This window comes from Onychostoma macrolepis, chromosome 21 (genome assembly GCF_012432095.1).
Source record: "Onychostoma macrolepis isolate SWU-2019 chromosome 21, ASM1243209v1, whole genome shotgun sequence".
NCBI classification, from domain to species: domain Eukaryota; kingdom Metazoa; phylum Chordata; class Actinopteri; order Cypriniformes; family Cyprinidae; genus Onychostoma; species Onychostoma macrolepis.
Genome location: NC_081175.1, coordinates 27,221,138 through 27,243,534, shown reverse-complemented (window position 1 = coordinate 27,243,534; position 22,397 = coordinate 27,221,138). Strand labels below are relative to the sequence as shown.

At 33.2% G+C, this 22,397-nt stretch overlaps 1 protein-coding gene across 1 annotated transcript in view; it reads right to left on the bottom strand.

Annotated features, from left to right (window-relative positions):
• The window catches only part of atp8b1 (ATPase phospholipid transporting 8B1), a 42,131-nt gene extending 21,544 nt beyond the window's left edge, over window positions 1-20,587 (bottom strand). Inside the window, exons 1-8 of the mRNA XM_058759214.1 lie at window positions 20,315-20,587; window positions 6,537-6,718; window positions 6,361-6,458; window positions 4,116-4,229; window positions 3,310-3,408; window positions 3,140-3,201; window positions 2,958-3,030; window positions 2,112-2,182 (exon numbers count right to left, since the gene is read on the bottom strand). Coding sequence (XP_058615197.1) covers window positions 2,112-2,182; window positions 2,958-3,030; window positions 3,140-3,201; window positions 3,310-3,408; window positions 4,116-4,229; window positions 6,361-6,458; window positions 6,537-6,705 — 686 coding nt within the window. The 5' untranslated portion in view covers window positions 6,706-6,718; window positions 20,315-20,587. The remainder of the gene's footprint in view (window positions 1-2,111; window positions 2,183-2,957; window positions 3,031-3,139; window positions 3,202-3,309; window positions 3,409-4,115; window positions 4,230-6,360; window positions 6,459-6,536; window positions 6,719-20,314) is intronic.
• Window positions 20,588-22,397: the final 1,810 nt, after the last annotated feature.

The following is a 22,397-nucleotide window of genomic DNA, read 5'->3' as shown; positions in this document are numbered from 1 at the left end:
AAATCATTGTTTGTTGTATTGGAGGTGTAAGGAATAAGGAGGACACTCTCACATTGTGTCACCTTTTTATTAACTACCCATATACTAACATCAACTAATGGCTTGTTAAAGTCGATTTTGACATGACTTTACTTGAGGGGCCCAATCATAATGAATTCACTGTTAACTACTTAATAAACTCTGCTCATGATTTATGTTGTGCTTTCTATCAAACACACATGTGCTAACACAGTGAGTATTCAGCCCGGTTAAGAGATGCTGTGTGGATGTTCAGATCAGGATCATCACGGCTGTGTCTGGATGGACAGTGAACTCTTCCCAGTTTGAGCATTTCTTTAGGAATTGTTCTACAAATGTTCTTTGTGGGTTTTGGGTTTTAATTTTTTTATTAATCCGTGTATAAGTCACAATAGGGGGTGAGTTTAAAGGGAAAGAGAAGAACATAAAACAGACAAGATCAGTCGTTAGTATATTTAGTATTTTCTACACGTGATGAGGAGGATCAACTAATCCTTTTCCACCCAATAATGTTTATGATAAAGCTGAAGATGTCAAATGCTCAAATTATGATTATATAAATTAATTTCAAAGTCAGAGTATTTCTTATTCCTTCTTAAAGAGGCTGTTTGATTTAGTTTACCCATAAATGTTAATTAATGCATTAACTATCAAACATGTACTAACATGTAGTTAAGGCTGCCGTTATTCATGCATGAATCCGTATGACTCCAGTCGTAGTTAAGGATAGCCCTTCGTTAGTTCATAATTAGTTAACACCTTTAATAATCATTAGTATGTAATAATATGTAATAAATTAAGTATTAATTTAGGCATTAGTACCTGATTATTCATTATTGTGAAGTGTTAGCATTTTTATTTAATTTTATATCCAGTATTTATTTTAATTTTTATATTTTATTTCAACTTTAAGTTGCTTGCAGAGGACATTTCACCAATATTATAATACTTTTAACATTAATATAAGACTTTTAAAGTGAGAAAGCTTTTATAAAATATTAAAAATAATATTTAAAATGTTAAAGGGAAAAGGTGCACAGACAGACAGACCTAGCAACTGAATTATGATTCTATTGTATGTAAAAAACAATATTAAGCAAGTGTATTTAAACAAATGAAATGTAAAAACACTTTAAAATGTAAAACAGAGGAAAAGCAAGCATAAACATGACATGACAGCAAATTAATATTTAAGCTGTGTAATGAATTAGGATCTATGAACACAGTGAAATTCATTAATTTATGGTCTCTTGCTGTAGATATTTCACTAATATTATAATATTTTAATCATTAAAAGATATTAATGAAAATAAAATTGTTATAAAATATATAAATATCAATTAAATATTTTAATATTTAGGAAACAATTTAAACAGACAGACGAACACAGGGACTGAATTATGATTCTATTGAATGTAAAAGACAAAATGTGTTGTGTTTTAGTTGTGTTTTTAAAACTGGAGAAAAAGCAAGCACAAACATGACAGCAAATTAATATTCAAGTGTGTGTAATGACAATCAGATGTTTCACAATTAGGATCCATAAAAACTTTGAATACAGACTAATGTGAAATACTTCAGGTTTCACGTTTTTAAAACAAGACTTACATTTAAAAAAAAAAAGAAGTATAAAACGCTTAAGATAAAGCATTCAAATATTACATAATCAATTCAATTTGTTAATATTAATGAAACTATTCAAAAATTCACAGACAAACAAAGCCAGGACCTGAATTATGATTCTTTTGTACGTAAAGAAAACAAAATAAAGCGATTGTGTTTGCACTGAACTATACGAGACAAAGAACAAATCCATTACACAACTCCCGTTATGAATCAATGTCCGAGCACTTCAATGACCGTTCGTAATGCTGACATGAAGTCATCAAATTACACTAAAACTGATTCATGCAAGCAAAATTGGTTGTATAGTTATGACCACAAGAAGTCAATTATGACTACTGTAAAAAAAATCATCATAAAAATAGGCACTGTGTGATTAAATACTTGTCTAAAGTGTGGAAATATGCAACAGTGTGATTCAGAGGCTTAAACTGGCGTATGGTCTGTTGTGTGTTTAATGCGTCTCTTACCCGTCGAGCTCCGCCGTCTCTACATAACACAGACTGTTGGGATTTGAACTGGACAACAACAGAATATCGGCCTACGTGAGGTCAAAACACAGGTGAAAATGAGAAACCAACTTAAAAATGACATCAAACGCATGAATGAAGTGACTGGAGGGGTGAAGAAACACATAAATTAAAAAAATCTAATGCAGAATGGAGCATAAACATGACATGAAACCAAATGAATATTCAAGGTAAAGTAATAACAATCAAATTATTAATAATTAGGATACATAAAATTAGGGAAAAGCCCAGAAACAAGCAGAATTCAATCAGGCCCTTCTTAAAATAGACAATAATGTGATATACTTCAAGTATATTTCACTAATATTATAATATTTTAAACAGTAAAATATTGAAATAAAAATTTTAAAGATTTTATAAAATATTTCTAATATATATATATATATATATATATATATATATATATATATATATATATATATATATATATATATATATATATATATATATATATATATATATATATATATATATGCCATATCAATTAAATATTTTAATTTGCATTATTTTATTTTAAGTGTATCTCATTAAATATATAATTTGTATTTAAAATGGCATATGGCAAACCTACAAGTCTCTTAGAAAAAAAAAGGTTAATTTAACAGATAATTTTATTTATTTTAATGTATAATTTTTATTTAATTTATATTTTTATTTATATTTGTATAATGAATAAATGCTCTACAACAGATGAAGACAACACTCAAATGGCACATGGATAATAAATAAAATAAAATAAAATAAAAAAATCTTAACGGGAAGGGAAGATATTTAAAAATAACTCACCGGGATAAAATCGTTTTTCTTTAGTCTGACCACGTCACCAACTTGTAGGTTCATCCATCTGGTTTCTCCAAACCTGAAGAAAGAGAATTCAGCCTTACGTTTACGTAATTTTTTTCACTGACAAACATGAGCACTAATCTCATGCACTTCAGTATTAAAGCGGATTAAAGTTCAGTCTTCACCTGCCATTGAGCAGCACGTCACACTTTCTGTTGTTGATTTCTTTGTCCATCCTGTGTCGTGCCTTTCAACGAGACGCAGATCAGATGACAGAAACCATTAGCACGGTATGACAATTAATGGCTGCTTTTCAACAAAACCATGCCATCAGAAAGCACATGCAGGGACTCACCAGGTCGTCCACCAGGTCTTTAATGGCGGTGATGCCCAACACCAGCACTAACGGCACCAGGGTGGTGTACCACGGCAGCGTGGAGATTTCAGGAATGATCTGACACATTCAAACACATGGATTCATATTCATAAAACATCACGAAATCGAAAAACAACCCTGTTCCTTTTCAATACTATATCAATAAATTTTATATAATTAATTTTTATCATATAATATACACTTTTATTTTTTTATTGATCTGACATATATACCGTGTTTATTTTCAATAATTATATGAATAAAATATTTTAATAAATATTTTTCGAGATGTACATTATACACACACATATTATTTTTGAAAGATATAATTCATTATTTTTATTTTGTTATTTATTTATATAAATAAAACAAAATATATTTAGTTTTATATAAATCTATTTTATATTTCATATATTTTTAATGATCTGACATATGAAAACAGATGGAAGTTCATACCATATGTTCATATGATTCATAAAATGACAACATGAAACTGAAATCAAGCCTGTTTTTCTTAAAAAGATTTAATAATTCCTTCTATAATTTTGTTTTTTATATTTCCCATACTTATATCAACATATATATGCTGAGCAACAGATGTAAATAATTAATAAAAATAATACATTTGTAATAAATAATAATAAATAATAAATTTGTCATAAATAAATAATAAATATCTTACTGTACACAATTTATCAGTGCAACACAAATGCTTTCATATGCTTTGATCAGCCTGTGGGCCATTATTCTGCGATCCTGACCGAGTGAGGTTTGTGGGTTTATACCTGCAGGATCAGCAGACACAGGAAGTAGAGGTTGGCCGCTCTCTTAAACTGCTCGTACAGGTTCAGCGGCAGGAAAGTGAAGAAGTTGTATTTGTAGGTCTTGATTGCATTGCCCTTAAAATGAAAAGAAATTCAAGTTATTACCAAACTGGTGTAAAACATTAAGTCTTAATTTTTGCAAGTTCTCATCCCAAAAGGAATGAATTGTGAACTATCACAATGAAGATATGCTTTACATAAATCATTACCTGCTGAATGTGAAACAATATATCAATATTTCACAGTAAAACAAGACTTTGTAGAAAATGGCTTCTCATGTAACCCAAGGCTCTTCAGTAAGTTTAAAGCTTGTTAGTTGTGAAATAATGCAGACTAGTTTCTCAGGAGCTTTCTGAATTATGAGGCTGGAATAGCAGACAAATACATTTGAAACTTTTAGGAATTTTTATCAAAAAACAAGACACAAAATAAAAGCTTGTCTTCAGATCTGGGTAAGGATTTCATGGAAGCTTGTTTCCACCATAGAATAGAATAGAATAGAATAGAATAGAATAGAATAGTAAACATAATTGCGACAATCTCACAATGCTGAATTTTTTTTTCACAATTATGAGTTTATGGCCCGGTTTCACAGACAGGGATTAGACTAAACCAGGATTAGGCCATAGTTCAATTAGGACATTTAAGTAATTTTTATAATTGTGCTTAGGAAAAAACATTACTGGTGTGCATCTCGAGACAAAACAAAGGCACTGATATAGTTTAAGATAAGTCATTGCAAGTTGACTAATTGAGAATTAGATTTTAAAAAATAATAATCATGAAGTGAATTGTGACGTTTTATCTTGGAATACTGACCTCTTTTCTCAAAATTGAGAGACACAAACAAACAAAAAAAAAGCCTAAATTGTGACATCAAAAGTCGAAATTCCTTTCTTTTTCATTTATCCCATGGCAGAAACAAGCGTCCATAGGTTCAGTACCACTGTTACATATTCTGATTCAATGTGTCTCTGCAGTTCATTTGCCTGTTTTTCTATTTTAGTTCCTATTTTTCAGTTTCTCTATTTCAGTTCCTTTTACTCTCGCTCTCATTCAAAATTTTAGTTGCCAAACCCAACTGATTTCCATAAATGTAAATCACAACACATCTATATCTGCTCTCATAGGGTAACAGTTCAACCACAAGACAAATCCAGTCATCGCTGCTTAAATCTCACGCCGAACACATGATACACGACAAACCTCGAGTCTTATTCAGTTTATCCAGTCTTAGATAATTGTCATACCAAAGATCTTAAACTCCACCATTCTGAACGGATCTGTTGCGTGTTTAACATGTAAATGATGTAAGAAAATTACCATAAAACTCTCAGTTTAGACTATAATAGAGGCCAAGCCTTGAGTTATTTAACACAACAGAACAGATAAGACACTAATTGCAAACAAAATACATGACGTGTTTTAATTTTCTGGCGTTTCCTGGAGGTGTTTCCAAAGATATAAACATCTCAGACTGAAGTGTAATACTAGGATTGACTTGCAATGTTTGTTAAGTCACTATGAGTAGAACTATGAACCATGAGTGTAATCGATACACAGAAATGTCACCTTTGAAGCTAAACTGTGTGAAGTTATGGTTGTTGTTTTTCAGGTGAATTCAAAGTTGATTCGTGATGTATCTGACTACAAATTAAACATTTGACAGAGAAAAACAGATACAGTCCTTTCTCAGAAAACTAAAAATTAATGTTAATCTGAACGCTGGTTTGACCAGTTCGTACAATGATTGTAAAGCTTGTATAAAAGAAAACGTATATCAAAATTATGATTATGGTATAGTAAAAGTACAGTTTCACTTTTCATGGTCCTTTAGTTTAAGATGAAAACACCTGCCCGCTTCAAACAGTCACTGTTTGTGGTGTAAACAGTGGAAAAATCCAGCATGCGAGCGTTAAGTGTTAGTAAGCAGTGGGAAATCATGTGACACCGAAGACTGGAGTAATGAGGCTGAAAATTCAGTTTTGATCACAGAAATAAATTACATTTTACTATATATTCACATAGAAAACAGTTATTTTACACTGTAATAATATTTCACTTTTTTTTTTAATGTATTTTGATCAAATAAATGCAGAAGATGACACTTCTTTTAGAAACATTCCAAAAATCTGAATTATTCCAAACTGGTAGTGCACAAACAGGCACTTCAGGTTTCACTAAAAACAACAATGGATTCACTTACAGAATATTTGCTTTTCTTGATGCACAGAAAGACCTTCTTCTTAAACTGGGGCTGATTGCAATATTCCCTGTCATTCGCTCGGATGGTCCAGCTGGGCTCTGAGAAGAGAATCACAATTAGAACACAGAACAAGTGCTGACAGAACACTTTAACAGCAGATCCGTCCTCAAGCTCACCGGCGGCAGGCGCGGGTCTGGCTTCTGGTTCTGGGAGCTGGTCTTCGCTGCGATCCAGATCATCTTCGGACTGTAACTCTTCGTCCGTCTCGTCATCGCTGTAGGGCACCACCTCGTCATCCGGCTCCTCCAGGGAACCCTGGGAAGCGGCCCGCGCTCGAGCGCTCATCCTGAGAGACCGTCTGCTCCGAGACAAGACACACAATTATTACATTAAGGCTTTTAAACAGCACAGAGAGACAATAATTGAGATTTGCTGTGTCGTGCAGCAACATGTCAAAACACTGATTTGGCTTGCTAACACCATGCAGAAACACACACATTTTCCACAACACACACTAAACATACAACACTCTTACAAAATGCTGGTAACCAGCGGCACTGGATCATTACATTATTGATGTACAATGTTATTTAAATACATTTTTTACAATTACAAATTTAAGACAAAAATTCTACATTATTCTAAAAACTATAACTAAAATCATAAATGAACTTAATTTATTTTAGCTAGTTGTCAAGGCAACATTTTTCAATTTTCATTTAATTAGTAACTGAAGTGCTAAAATAACTAAAACTACATAAACTAAAATAAATGAAATATACAAACTATGTAGACTATATATTAAATATAAAAAGTCATAAAATTATAATACTAAAAATATTTAAAAAACGAATATATATATATATATATGAGTCAGGTCCATAAATATTGGGACATCGACACAATTCTAACATTTTTGGCTCTATACACCACCACAATGGATTTCAAATGAAACGAACAAGATGTGCTTTAACTGCAGACTGTCAGCTTTAATTTGAGGGTATTTACATCCAAATCAGGTGAACGTTATAGGAGTTACAACAGTTTGCATATGTGCCTCCCACTTGTTAAGGGACCAAAAGTAATGGGACAGTTGGCTTCTCAGCTGTTCCATGGCCAGGTGTGTGTTATTCCCTCATTATCCCAATTACAATGAGTAGATAAAAGGTCCAGACTTCATTTCAAGTGTGCTATTTGCATTTGGAATCTGTTGCTGTCAACTGTCAAGATGAGATCCAAAGAGCTGTCACTATCAGTGAAGCAAGCCATCATTAGGCTGAAAAAAACAAAACAAACCCATCAGAGAGATAGCAAAAACATTAGGCGTGGCCAAAACAACTGTTTGGAACATTCTTAAAAAGAAGGAACGCACCGGTGAGCTCAGCAACACCAAAAGACCCGGAAGACCACGGAAAACAACTGTGGTGGATGACCGAAGAATTCTTTCCCTGGTGAAGAAAACACCCGTCACAACAGTTGGCCAGATCAAGACCACTCTCCAGGAGGTAGGTGTATGTGTGTCAAAGTCAACAATCAAGAGAAGACTTCACCAGAGTGAATACAGAGGGTTCACCACAAGATGTAAACCATTGGTGAGCCTCAAAAACAGGAAGGCCAGATTAGAGTTTGCCAAACGACATCTAAAAAAGCCTTCACAGTTCTGGAACAACATCCTATGGACAGATGAGACCAAGATCAACTTGTACCAGAGTGATGGGAAGAGAAGAGTATGGAGAAGGAAAGGAACTGCTCATGATCCTAAGCATACCACCTCATCAGTGAAGCATGGTGGTGGTAGTGTCATGGCGTGGGCATGTATGGCTGCCAGTGGAACTGGTTCTCTTGTATTTATTGATGATGTGACTGCTGACAAAAGCAGCAGGATGAATTCTGAAGTGTTTCGGCAATATTATCTGCTCATATTCAGCCAAATGCTTCAGAACTCATTGGACGGCGCTTCACAGTGCAGATGGACAATGACCCAAAGCATACTGCAAAAGCAACCAAAGAGTTTTTGAAGAGAAAGAAGTGGACTTTTATGCAATGGCCAAGTCAATCACCTGACCTGAATCCGATTGAGCATGCATTTCACTTGCTGAAGACAAAACTGAAGGGAAAATGCCCCAAGAACAAGCAGGAACTGAAGACGGTTGCAGTAGAGGCCTGGCAGAGCATCACCAGGGATGAAACCCAGCGTCTGGTGATGTCTATGCGTTCCAGACTTCAGGCTGTAATTGACTGCAAAAGATTTGCAACCAAGTATTAAAAAGTGAAAGTTTGATTTATGATTATTATTCTGTCCCATTACTTTTGGTCCCTTAACAAGTGGGAGGCACATATGCAAACTGTTGTAATTCCTATAACGTTCACCTGATTTGGATGTAAATACTCAAATTAAAGCTGACAGTCTGTAGTTAAAGCACATCTTGTTCGTTTCATTTGAAATCCATTGTGGTGGTGTATAGAGCCAAAAATGGTAGAATTGTGTCGATGTCCCAATATTTATGGACCTGACATATATATATATATATATATATATATATATATATATATATATATATATATATATATATATATATATATATATATATAAAAATACTTGACAAAAATTAAGGTAAATATATTTGTGTGTTATTGCATACATATAAGACACATATTTTTTTACTTGAATAGCAAATTAATAAAAAACAATTGCCAAATGTCTTTGCGAATGCAATTTAGAAGTTGTATTTAAAATGGATTTATTAATCATTTTTGAAAATCAATTTAACAATAAATGAATTGTGCATTTCCTTGTTAATTTGAAAAATCAAATATTTAAAAATGTAATAATTGTTTTAGTCATATTAAATAAATGATAATGATTCAATACATTATCATCATCATTAATAATAATAATAATAATAATAAACAATACATTATTATAATAATTATTATTATTAACTGATTCCTTCCTTCTCAGCAGCATTTCTAGTGCGTGTGATCAGTGTTTTCATACTGTACTTTTTTCTCATTGTTCATGATGACAATGAAAGGTATGAAATAAATTACGCAAAAACTGAATACAAAAACAAGTCAAACTTTGACACAGAGACGCTTTACAGGACGGAACATGCTGCTGGTGAAAAGATATTCTAATGATATCAGCACTTTTCATCTGCTTCAATATAAAAAGCTTCCTGTCAAACGAATGTGGCTGACGTTACCCAGACTCCACCCCGACACTCGGCTGTGGCCTCACAGGTAACACCACATAATCTCCACCATCACACAACACCAGCAGCCACAAAACACAGCTGCACACGCATCCATACGACTAGGCACAGTAAAACACACAGTATATCTTCATGGATGATGACATTTTCATATATATATAAATATATATATATATACACACATTTTTTTAATTAAATGTAGATTGGAATAATATAATTGACCTTATTAATAAATACAATTATTTCAATTTTAAAAAGTCATGGCTCTATAATGCTTTTGAGTAGAGACATTTGTCAAGTTTCTTTTCCTTTTTTTTTAAAGTTATAAAATAAAATAAAAAATGTAAATATTGACAAGTAAAAAGTTAACTAATTGAAATATTTAATATTTGACATGGAAAAAAAAACCCACTGTAAAAATGATTTCTCCAAGTTTCTAAGTAAATAAAACAAATATTCTTGGAATACACATAAAAAATACCATTTCAGTTTTTATATTTTAAAATTTTATTTAATAATTATTTAATAAATCTGCATCACTAAATGCTGCACTGTAAAAAAAAAAAAAAAAAAAAAAAAAACACCTTTCGAGTTTAAGTAAATAAAATAATAAATGTTTAATTCAATGTGTTACCTGCCACTTCTTTGTAATTATGTGTGAAATCTACTCGCAATTTCTGAGCAAAAACTGGTTTCAAAGTCAATTCTACAGCATTTTTTTTTGTTACTGCAATCCATTTATATTTATGCATCCAAAGTCACTGACACTGCATGTATTCAAGAAATATTTAACATATTTTACCATATGTTGTAGGAATGATATATATTTATATATTTAGAAGGGCGTCTTCAAAGTCAACAGCATTCACAACCTGTTTTACATCTGTAATGTCATGCATTTCTGAGTGAAACATGATCCTGAAAGAAAAAAAGAAAAATAATAATTATATATATATATATATATATATATATATATATATATATATATATATATATATATATATATATATATATATATATATATATATATATATATATATATATAATTTCTAAATTTCACCGGAAATTAATTAGATGGTAACAGTTGTCTTGATATGACTTTGATTGGAGCATTGGGGGGAAATAAATGAGGATTTGGTTGTTTCAGAGGCAGCAAAAGTCACTACATTTTGATAAAAAGATGATTAAGTCAAACATAGGTTTCATTGCAATAACATGCACTGATGAATAATTCACAATAAGACCAGAAGCATGGTTTAAGAAAGTAAACAGTCTATAGTAAACAGCCAGAAGGTCAATTTTGATTTAATGATGGATGAGTTTCTTTTGCAAATCTCGCCACAATCACAGGATGATCCTCCTCTGATCTTATGGAAACCTGAGGTGTTCGTGATCCGGCTGAGCGCTCAAGCATTTCTGAAGCATCTACACCGAGACCGGCCTGCTAAGGTCATTGTTTGATAAGAGATTAATTTGGAAAAGTTCAGCGGGGAAGAATCCCTCTGTAAATATTTAAATATGTCCTCCTTTTCATCACATGCCATATTGCTTAACACATTTACCAACAACAAAAACCCAACACCTTTCCTTGGTTTAATATTACATGAAACCAGAAGGAAGTGGCATGTTTTGGACTAATCAAACAGCAGAGCAGGATTCAAACTAGCGAGCATCACTTTTATTAAACATGGCCCACAGCGCTGAAATAACACACACTCCAGCAGGATGCTGCCGCAGAGCTGTGTGAGGAGCGTAACAGAGCACACACCCGGAAAGAGAAAGAAACACAGCATGCAAAACACACACCCATGTTTACCCACGGCTCGCTTTGCGTATGTGACGTAATTCCACGGGAGGTGACATTTTTAGCAATGAAAAGCTGAGGTCTGAGAGAACCACTGAAGAAACTCTCAACCGGATCAGAGATTTTCATCCCACTTTTCTTAAGGAGCCACAGCTTACATTAACATGGTTTCAGTCAATAGGTTTTTCAATAGTTTTCAGATTCATTTGTAGCCGTTTAGAGTTGCTAAATGGAGATTAAAAGGATCTTGATTTTACGTTACAGGTAAAGACATGCACAAGACGATGATTTTTTAATGACATTGTGAGATCAGCATAACCTGATAACTGTGTCTGTTTTGCCATATTGCCAATCCACCTCAGATCCAACAGTCTAAACAATGAATAATGTAAAATCTTCTGTTTTGAAAATTTATTCATATTTATACATATGGTAGTACGACAGATAGAACAACAGAACGACAGACAGATAGAACGATGGATAGATTGACAGAACAACAGATCAATGGATGGATGGAACGATAGGACAATATACCAAATGATAGAACGATAGAACGATAGAACGATAGAACGATAGAGCGATAGAGCGATAGAGCGATAGATAGATAGATAGATAGATAGATAGATAGATAGATAGATAGATGATAGATAGATAGATAGATAGATAGATAGATAGATAGATAGATAGATAGATAGATAGATAGATAGATAGAGCGACAGATAGAACGACATAACGATAGAATGATAGATAGAATGATAGAACGACATAACAGAACAATAGATAGAATGATAGAACAATAGACAGAACGATAGAACAACAGATAGAACGACAGACAGACAGAAGGATGGAACGATGGACGGATGGATGGAAAGATTTACAGCTGACGTGTTTGACCTTTGAATCTATTTCTAGCAGCAGTAGTATGAGCACTACAGCATACTTCAGTCTGGCGCGACCTGAACAACACGCTCGGTGAGAACCTTATACTCAACACACACTCAAACCCTTCAGCCATCCACTCCACCACAGCTCAAACATCTGCTTTTGTCTGTGAACAACAGCCTGTGTTAATGAGTTAAGTGTTTAGCGTTCACTGTATATAATAAACCGGTTCTCAACACATGTCAACATTCCGATGTCAAGTATCTCTGGAATGCTATAATAAGAGTCTTCGGTTTTAAACACACGCTTTTGAATTGCAAACCACCTGTTAGCTGTATCTATGGGTTTGTGTGTTGGTGGTGTTCAAATGGGAAAAAAACAGTCACCAAAACCTTATCAAGTACAACTCTTCCCTGTTCCGTGAATGACACTATCCAACAATCCTGATCTACAGCGCAAACGAACGTACAATCACACACGTCATCACATGCTCTCCGCTCTATGATGACGAGAACAAAGATTCCCATTCAACAGACTAAACAACCGTTCACTTCTACACAGAGCGTCTGCAGTAATGTGAATACGAGCAGGTCTCGGGAAACGGGTTTAAAGTCTCGCCCCGGGCCGTGCTATGGAAACCCTTTCACATGGGGGAAGGGTTCGAAAAAAAAAGGGGAAGGAGAAAACACATGGATCCCTTTGGGATCACATTCACCTGCTGTTGTGCAACCTGAGAGGAGAGAAGAGGCAGCTTCTGCAAACATCTCACAAAACCGACAGAGATGCATACACCCTTATTTTTCCTCGTTTATATGCATGAAAACAGTGCGGAAGAGATGTTTTAGTGTCATTTAATAAATAATTCAAAAAGACGTTCACCATAAAGGTGGTTAGGGAAGTGGTTAGGACACACCATACGCTCTACATACAAAGTCCACAAGACAGTTTTTAAATTTCCAATTCAACAAAACTGTCTTCAATAACCATTCCAGGCTGTATAGAATTCTTGAGTTACTATGGAGATTAAAAGGATTTTTCATTGAGATTGGCATAACCTAATAACTAAATACCTAATTAAAATTAAATAAATTAAAATAATAAAATAAACAAGTGTTCAATTGAATTCAGCAATTTTGTGCACATATCATTCAGCTATACTATAAGATCTTTACTAATACTTATACATACAGTACTTATATTCTCTCTCTCTCTATATATATATATATATATATATATATATATATATATATATATATATATATATATATATATATAGCTAGTAAATTCACAATCAGTTACAAAGAAACAGCAAGGAGTAAAATTGAAACATGAAATTTTGAAGTAGAAAGACTGAAATTGTATTTTCTTGCAAAATATATGCAATAATGTCTGCTTTATTTTTTTTTTTAAATCATGTTTTATAGGGTATTAGCTCTTCCTTGGGTCATTTCTAAAACATTTTCCAACAATGCTAATGCTAATATATAATGATCTAAATTCTTGTGCAAACCCTGAGATTTAATTTCAGCAATTTTGCACTAAACACCTTGTTTTCTAGATATTGACATTAGTGTCCGGCATTTACAAATTCATATAAATAGACCACTTGATGAGAAATGGAAAAAAACAAAACACTTTTTTCTACTTTTAAAATGTCATGTTTTTTAGTTTTTTCTTTTCTCAACATTACATAATTGACTTCATTAATGAAGCCCAGGCAGAACAAATTTGGCTAAATTGTTCAAAAATCTAGTCCTGTGTAAACTGTCACATGGTTTTATAAATACATTACACAAATTCAGTATTCATTCAATATGGAAAGTGTATAAATAATAGTCTCGCTTTTTGGTTGAAACAGCCAATCACATTTATAAAGTTTGCTTCCTCTTGAAAGTGTGTGAACATTAACTGGACCAGCACGAACAAAGCTGTGTGTTTTGAGTCAGTGGCTTCAAAACAGGTATCACCTGTTCATTCATCAAAACTGATGAATGATTATATGCTTCCAATATCTACTTGCATTTGATCTGGTCACTCGTCTTCTCTTTTTGGTTGAAAATGGCACCTTTTTGTTCGTTTTTTTCAGCGCATGGTTATTTAAAGTACAACCGTAGGTCTTTAAATGGTCTTAATCTTAATCAAATGAAGCTTTGTTCTGCTCCACGTTTCTCCGTTAACAGTCACTCATCAGTATAGACTCAGTTTTATATTTGTCTAAGAAAGCAGCAGAGCTGTAAACATGCCAAGGGCTCGATCCGATACAAGACTTTTCTGTCAGATCTTCATGAACGTGGTGATGATGGGTGTTCTGACAGGACGATCCACTTTAAAGAAATAAGTTTTGCTAGATGCATTGGTGCATGCATGCATGCATGAATCATATTGCAAAGCAGTGTGGTAACGCGAGGTGGTGAATTTTAAGCTTTAGAAACATTGCAAATAAGAACTTTTTAATATTCCTCCAGACAGATTAAATGCGGAGTAAATTAAGAAAATGTTCCTGGTTCTCAGACAAAATATTCCTCACCAAATACCTTCTGGATTGTTTATTTCAGTGACTATTCTGTGTATATTTGAATGCACACGATGACGCGTTCAGGTCAAATGTGTTTTTGAGAGTCTCACTCATGTTTCTGTTCAGGTTGCACTAGTAAAATCTTCTCTCCCTCCAACACAACACAAGCAAATCGCTCACCAGAACTGGAAGGCCACGGCTCCAGGATTTGAATTTCCTGACTTGTAAAGCAAATGGGTGAGAATTTGAATCCAGTGAATTGCAAAACTGATTTGCACAAGGCATCTTGGGAAAGTAAGAGTCACTCTTCTTAAAGCCATGCGACGTGTTACATGCTCTTCCGAAAGTGTGCGTTTAATCACAGTAAAGTTTTAGATAAGTATATTTTTAAATAAAAGTTTATTACATCTATTAATTATCACAGCAATTGATTTGTAATATATAGAACCAAGAATTTTACTTGAAATATTTGTATATTTTGCTGTACAGCTCTTATCTCCTTGTTAACATATTTTAAATTACAAATAACATTATCCATTTTTCCATCCACATATTTTTAGGTAAAATATGGTATACTGCACACACAAAAAATGCTGGATGGAAATTCCAAGACATGCATAAAATATTTGAAATGTGCATAAAATATAAATGTGAAAAAAAAAAAAACTATGACAGAAGCACATTTAACGAATACATTTCTGGATGCAGAACAGGCTTCAACATTTTGTTATTATTTTATTACTGATATTTAGCAGCAGTTTTGCAGGAAGTGAAGATTTTGTTCTCTTGAACACATGGGATGAAAGCAGTGCTTTATTCGTAAATGTCTTATGCAGTACTGCAGTATAATTAGTAAACAAACACTGAAAAGCAATTAGTGCAGAAACAATTTCACACAAAAATTGCTGGTAAATTTATTACAAAGAAACAGCAAGTAGTAACATTAAATTAAACATGAAATTTTGAAGTAGAAAGACTGAAATTGTATTTTCTTGCAAAATATACGCGATGTCTGTTTTATTTACAAAAAAATTTTTTATCGAGTTTTAGCTCACCTTGGGTCACGAAAATGATCCGAATTCTTGAGTGAATTCTGAGAAAAAGCGTGCAACAAATTTTAGCAATTTTGCAACTAAACTCTATCATTCACCTTGTTTTCTATACACAGACATTAGCATCAGGCATTTACAAATCTATATAATTTGATCAATTAATGAGCAATGAAAATTCTAACTTTAAAATTTCACATTTAATATGTTACTATTTTACTAGCAATTTTTGAGAGAAAACTGTTTCTAAACATTTTTATTCAGTGCAATTTAAAAAATGTAGCGTGGGACTTGATATTGATATTGACACAAAATTGATTGAATGGTGAAAAGACTTCACAATAACATGCATGGATGAATTGTGTATTATATGATCAGGAACATGCATAAAGAAAGTAAACAGAGGACTTAAAATACATATACATACACATATATATATATATATATATATAAACACAAGTCTGTCTTCTTCTTCTAAAGCACACTGTTTAGCAACACTCCACAGAGGTGAACTTTTCCCACATCTGCTTACAGAACACAACTGAGTCGTGTTACACTCCACTACATGTGTTTGGCCTCTCGTGCTGCTAGAGCTCTATGGGTAACAGTATCCTCCATTAGAGAAAGACTAGAGGAGAGCAGAAACAGGAGATGGTGGAGATGTGCAGGGGTCTTCCGGGACGGATAACTCATCATGCATTAACCATGCACTTGATGTTGAACTCACAGCTAACTAAACTACGTCTGGAGTGGTTTCAATCATGCACATTTAACCTACAAATTAACTGCAGGGAATTCAAGAATCACACCTGATCACGTCATTTAACGCAGCACTGGTCTGGATCTGTGAGTTACTACTGCCGCAAAATAAAGTGGAGGGGTCTTGTATCATCACCCTTTTTTACAATACAACTACTGTATAAATAAATACATAAATGCACAAAACATATTGATCTGAGTTTATCATCTTATAGATAGATTCACTTAATGCTTCTGCTAGGAAAATCAGGCCATCACATAGAAACAATCGTTCTATCAACAAGATGAACACATAATTAAGTATAGCAATCATTATACAAAAATATTTAAAATCACAGAACGCCTTGAAGAACAAATCAAGTATTTTATGCAAACTCTTTTTAAAGTACTATGGTGCAGGGTTATGATTGGTGACTAAAAACTTTTTTTAAATTGTTAGTTGAAATAGTATAATTTAAAACTAAAAACTCAAAAAAAAAAAAAAATACAAATACTAAGTAAAAGTGAAATGAAAATGAGGATTATTAATATAAAAACTTACTGAAATGTTATTGCTAAAAAATGTAATAATATCTCTATTAGTGTTGTCAAAAGACCCGGTACTTCGGTACCAAGTCGGTACTGAAAAAGTGAAAACGTCACGGTACCAGGTTTTTTTAAGTACCGGTGGTACCGAGTACCCGGTCAACCCGGTTCTTGACGCGTACGGCCCGATGATTTCCGCGATGCAGAAAACGCGGACGGAATCTCGGAATCCAGTTATAAAAACGGAATTTACAGTTTAGCACGAAATGTCACGGAGTTTGTCAAAGTTTGGATGAATTAATCAAAAGTAGGTCATTGCACTTAAATCAAATCGCGACGTGGACTAGTATCTGTAAATATTAAGCCGCAAAAGTCGATTCAAATATGAATCCCGCATGTTCTGCGAGTCTCTGTGTGAGTGAATGAATGGCAGAGACGCGCGGTTTTTTCTTTTTTTTACTACATACACTGAAGCGCGCCTGATGCTCGCGGTGATTCATCATCTGCCGTCTCAATGAGGACATAAATACATAAACAACATCTACAGAACTGCTCTGAGAGTCCCCTCGCGAGCATTTTACCGTTTCATTGAGTAAAACCAGCGTCATATCATATAGCTACACAGAAATGTAAAGGTATTCACGGCAACCCGTCAAAATAAAAGTTCATCTTAAAGACATTGTGCCAGAAATATAATTTTACATATATATAATTTTTTTAAATTTATTTTTTATTTTTTTAAAGAAGTCACAATATTTCTTCCATAGTTTAATTTTAATAGTAAATCCCCTTTATTTACCAAAACAATACAATGTGTTTAAATTTAATTAATTAAAAGACAAATTAAATTTGGGTGAAACTTCTTTACTGTTTTTCATACTTTTATTACTTGCGGAAAAACTTGAAACACAATTTAAATAAAGTATAAAGAATGGCATTGATTTTTGTACATTTTTATTTTTGTTTGACTTTATTAAAAATAGTGTGTTTTTTTTAATTAGCATGTGGTACCGAAATTGGTACCGAGAACCGTGGATTTTGACTGGTATCAGTACCGAATACTGAAATTTTGGTACCGTGACAACACTAATCTCTATGATACTAAAATAACATTGCTATTAGTTATACATCTGTGTTCTGATTCTATATTTACTTGAAGTATACAAAATCACAATTACATTATTTTATATTATTTTATTATATTATTATACGCATTATAATAAACTATATTATATTAGAAACTAAAATAAAAATGTATTAAAAAAATACAGACATTAAAAATAATAAAAGACCAAAAAAGAAAAGAAAATGAATTTTCTTCTTTTTTTTTTTAAATGAAAACAAGAAAAATACATTTAAAACTAATTTAATATATTACTCAAAATATTACTCTAGTATCTCTACATGTATCAAACATTTTATAAAAACTATCACCATTATATGGGTTAGCTAATGGCTGTAATAAAATAACATTTCTATATTATATAACATAACCAACAATATAACAAATCTTAGCATCATACTGGTTATCAGCCATAAAAAAAATACTGTTTGATGCATGTGAAAACAGGTCATCTACCAATATATTTACCATTCTGACATATAAAAATGACAATTACTGCAGTTTAAACAGTAGCTCATGATGCTGGCAATACCAAAATCATGGGTTTAATTCCCAGAAAATGCATGAACTGATTACATGTATACCTTAAATCCAAAGTAAATGGCTTTGTGTAAAAGCATCTGTCAAATGCATAAATGTAAACGACTTGTTAAATGGCCAGGTGTGTTTATCTGCTACGCCTCCAAAACTAACCCGCAGATTGAAATTGCAATTCAAAGAGAAAGCACTAGAAACCGCACCCTCTCCGTTTCACAATGTTTGCGGTCCTTCTGGACACAGAAGAAACCAGTTCTGTGAGTAATACGGCCCTTTACAGAACAGAGGCGGTTAAATTTAACCCACATACAGCAGAACAGTATGCATTTCAGAAGAGGAACAACAGCAATCAAGTCCAAACACGTCCAGCACCATTCATTCATCAGAGAGAAGAAACCCACCGGTGCTGCTTTACACCCACCATTCATTCACTCATTCAGACTAACTACAGTCTGCTTCTTGTACATTTACACACGACTGCCTCAGATATAAAAACAGCTGTTTTTCAACGGCCCAACGTACACATTAAAACCGAAACTTTTTACAACGAAATGGCAAGTAACACATAAACATGAAAATTTGAAGTAGAAATATTGAAATATTTGTAGGCCTACTTCAAAATTTCATTTCAAGCATTATGATGTTTTAAAAATTACATTCATTTAGCAATTTTAGATGCATAACACCTGCCTCTCTGACTTGACATCAACACATGACATTAAAATAAGACATGAAATGAACACCTCCGCCATGAATGTCACAGAACTTTTGAGAAAAACAAGAGCTCTGCTTTCTGACTGCAGGACAGATGAAGGTGTTATTGCTCCCATAGACTCAAAAACCTCACATTCTGCAAAAATTCACTTTACATTCGGGGCCCAAAAGTGCCCAACACGTGTACAAACAAATAATAGCCTGCTTTGAGGGGTTCTTTTTAGGTTTAAATATGTGCAATTGCATGTAAAATCTAATAGCTGTGGTCTCAGAAACCTCAAACAAAAGTAATGTTTTCATAGTGGACATTTCAAGTATGTTTGACAAGCCATTTCATGCATGATCAGGCACAGTAAATAGTAAATATAGTGCACAAGTCAAGCAAAAACTGAAGTTTTGTTTATAATTCGCACTGGCATGCATAAGAAAAATAAGATATTAAATGACTCTCCACACACAGCCACAAAAACTAAAATAAAGGTTTGTTTAAAAGCTTCATATGCTGATCTCAAGAACCTAATGAAGCAACAAGTAGCCCATTTGTTTAACCTCCAAAGAGCCACGGAGAAGCATGTTTCTTAATAATAATATAAAAAAAGGTTTTATACCTAATCTAAGAATCATTGAAGAGCATTTCTGAGCGTTTAAACGCATGTTCTAAAGATAAATCCGGAGTAAATCTTCACAAACTCGCAGATGAGGAGGACTGTGGAGTTTCTCCATCAAAAAACGCACAGGTAGAGGAACTCAGGTGAGACACACATCCAACAACACCTTTAACAACAACACAAACCCCTTAAAAGCGTCTTTTAAAAGCCAAACATGACTTACCGTTCTCAAATCGACTTGTGTGACTCCTCTGAAGCTGTTTTATGTGTTTTATTGGTCCATATTCGCTCCGTGTCAGTGTGAAAGAGCTGTTCTCTCCGTGTCTCAATCAGACTGGAAAAACTGGTCCGACGAGAAGAAGCTTTACTCCTACAAACCCATTATACACACACTGGGATGAAGGCTGTCTTTTTTCCTCTTTGAACGGACACACTTCAAGACTGCAGCTCATTCCTCAGCGATCACGTGACCGCGCAGGTAAGAAAGGTGTGACTCATTTTACAGTCAAATCATGAGGGGAAATTTCTGCTTTTGCTGTTGTTTTTATCCTGGTATCTATAATGGAGGGGGTTTCACATAAATAATGGAATACTTACTGTGCGTGCAAGTCATTTTTATGCTTAATGGATACAAAAAATATATATAATAGTTATTTTAGTAATTTGTAATTTTTTTTTAAATGTCTGTTCTCAACTGGGTGAGTGTAAAAGAAACAACTGAATGGATAATCTCAGTAAAATGAATGTAAAAGTAAAATTAGACAGTTTTGATCTAAATACGCCTTTCAGGTATTTTGAGTAGTGGTGAAGTATCGCCCTCTACTGAGAGAAAAAAGTAATCGCTTTAGTCCTGGTATAAATAATTATTATTTTGTTTGCGCATATTACTGTGTATATTCCAAGTCAATCGCTATTAAAGTTTCTCGATGTAATTATTCAGGTGTGAATTATTGTTTAGACCCCAGATGAAGCGGAACTGATTATCACGTGACGCCTGTTACTTTTCTCAACGCTGCTGTGTCTGATTCAATCAGATTACAGGATGTTTCACGTTTTTTAGAGATTTCTTTTCGGGGTTTTATCTGTATGTGAGATACTAATATTTTTAGTTAATAGATATAAACGATTACACATTTTTGTGTTCAAATGTTCGCAAAAAGTTTAATAAAACGACCCAAGATATGAATCACCGAAACCGCGCGCCCTCTAGAGGACGAAACCTTTATGATTTATGTCCCTCATCTTACCTCACTCACTCACCTCATGTTACCTCACTCACCTCATCTGAATGGTTTTATACTGATTTTTTGTCTTTACCGTCTCTTAGTGTTTAAAATGTATATAAAATTAAATTATACATAAAACAATTAGAAAACAATCAAAATTAGATGCTTGCACAACAGCATTTCTTATACATTTCGATAGAAATATGTTTGTTTCTCTCATCTGAGGAGCTTTGCGTAACATTAAACCAGGTGTTTATGATCACATTTACTATAGTTTTTCAGCATATTAACGCATATTGCACAGTAGTTTGGTAAAGCTTTAGACTGATGTTCTATAATCGTCCTGGAGGGGGCAGGAGTCATTACAAGATTATTAACATCAATTTTTTTCAAGAGAAAAGTGAAGTCAACAGGTTGAGAAGGACATGCAGTATCCAATTAACCAAAAACAAAGTATTCTCCCTTCTGCTCGTTTCTAATGTGAAACAACAACAAAGCATGTTTTCATATCATGACAATATACAAAACATTGTGATATTATATAGTTGTATACAACTACATATATAATGCATTCATGATACTGACAACAAAGTATATATATGACCATGGATGGCAAAACCAGTCTTAAGTGTCAATTTAAAAAAAATTGAGATTTATACATAATCTGAAAGCGGAATAAATAAGCTTTCCATTGATGTATGGTTTGTTAGGATCGGACAATATTTAGCTGAGATACAACTATTTGAAAATCTGGAATCTGAGGATGTAAAAAAATCAGAATACTGAGAAAATCACTTTAAAGTTGTCCAAATGAAGTTCTTAGCAATGCATATTACTAATCAAAAATTAGGTTTTGATACATTTACGATAAGAAATTTACAAAATATCTTCATGGAACATGATCTTTACTTAATATCCTAATGATTTTTGGCATAAAAGAAAAATCGATAATTTTGACCCATACAATGTATTTTTGGCTATTGCTACAAATATACCCCAAAGACTGGTTTTGTGGTCCAGGCTCACATATATATTTATATATCCCCCCCCCCCCATCAATATGGTACTCAATAATAATCT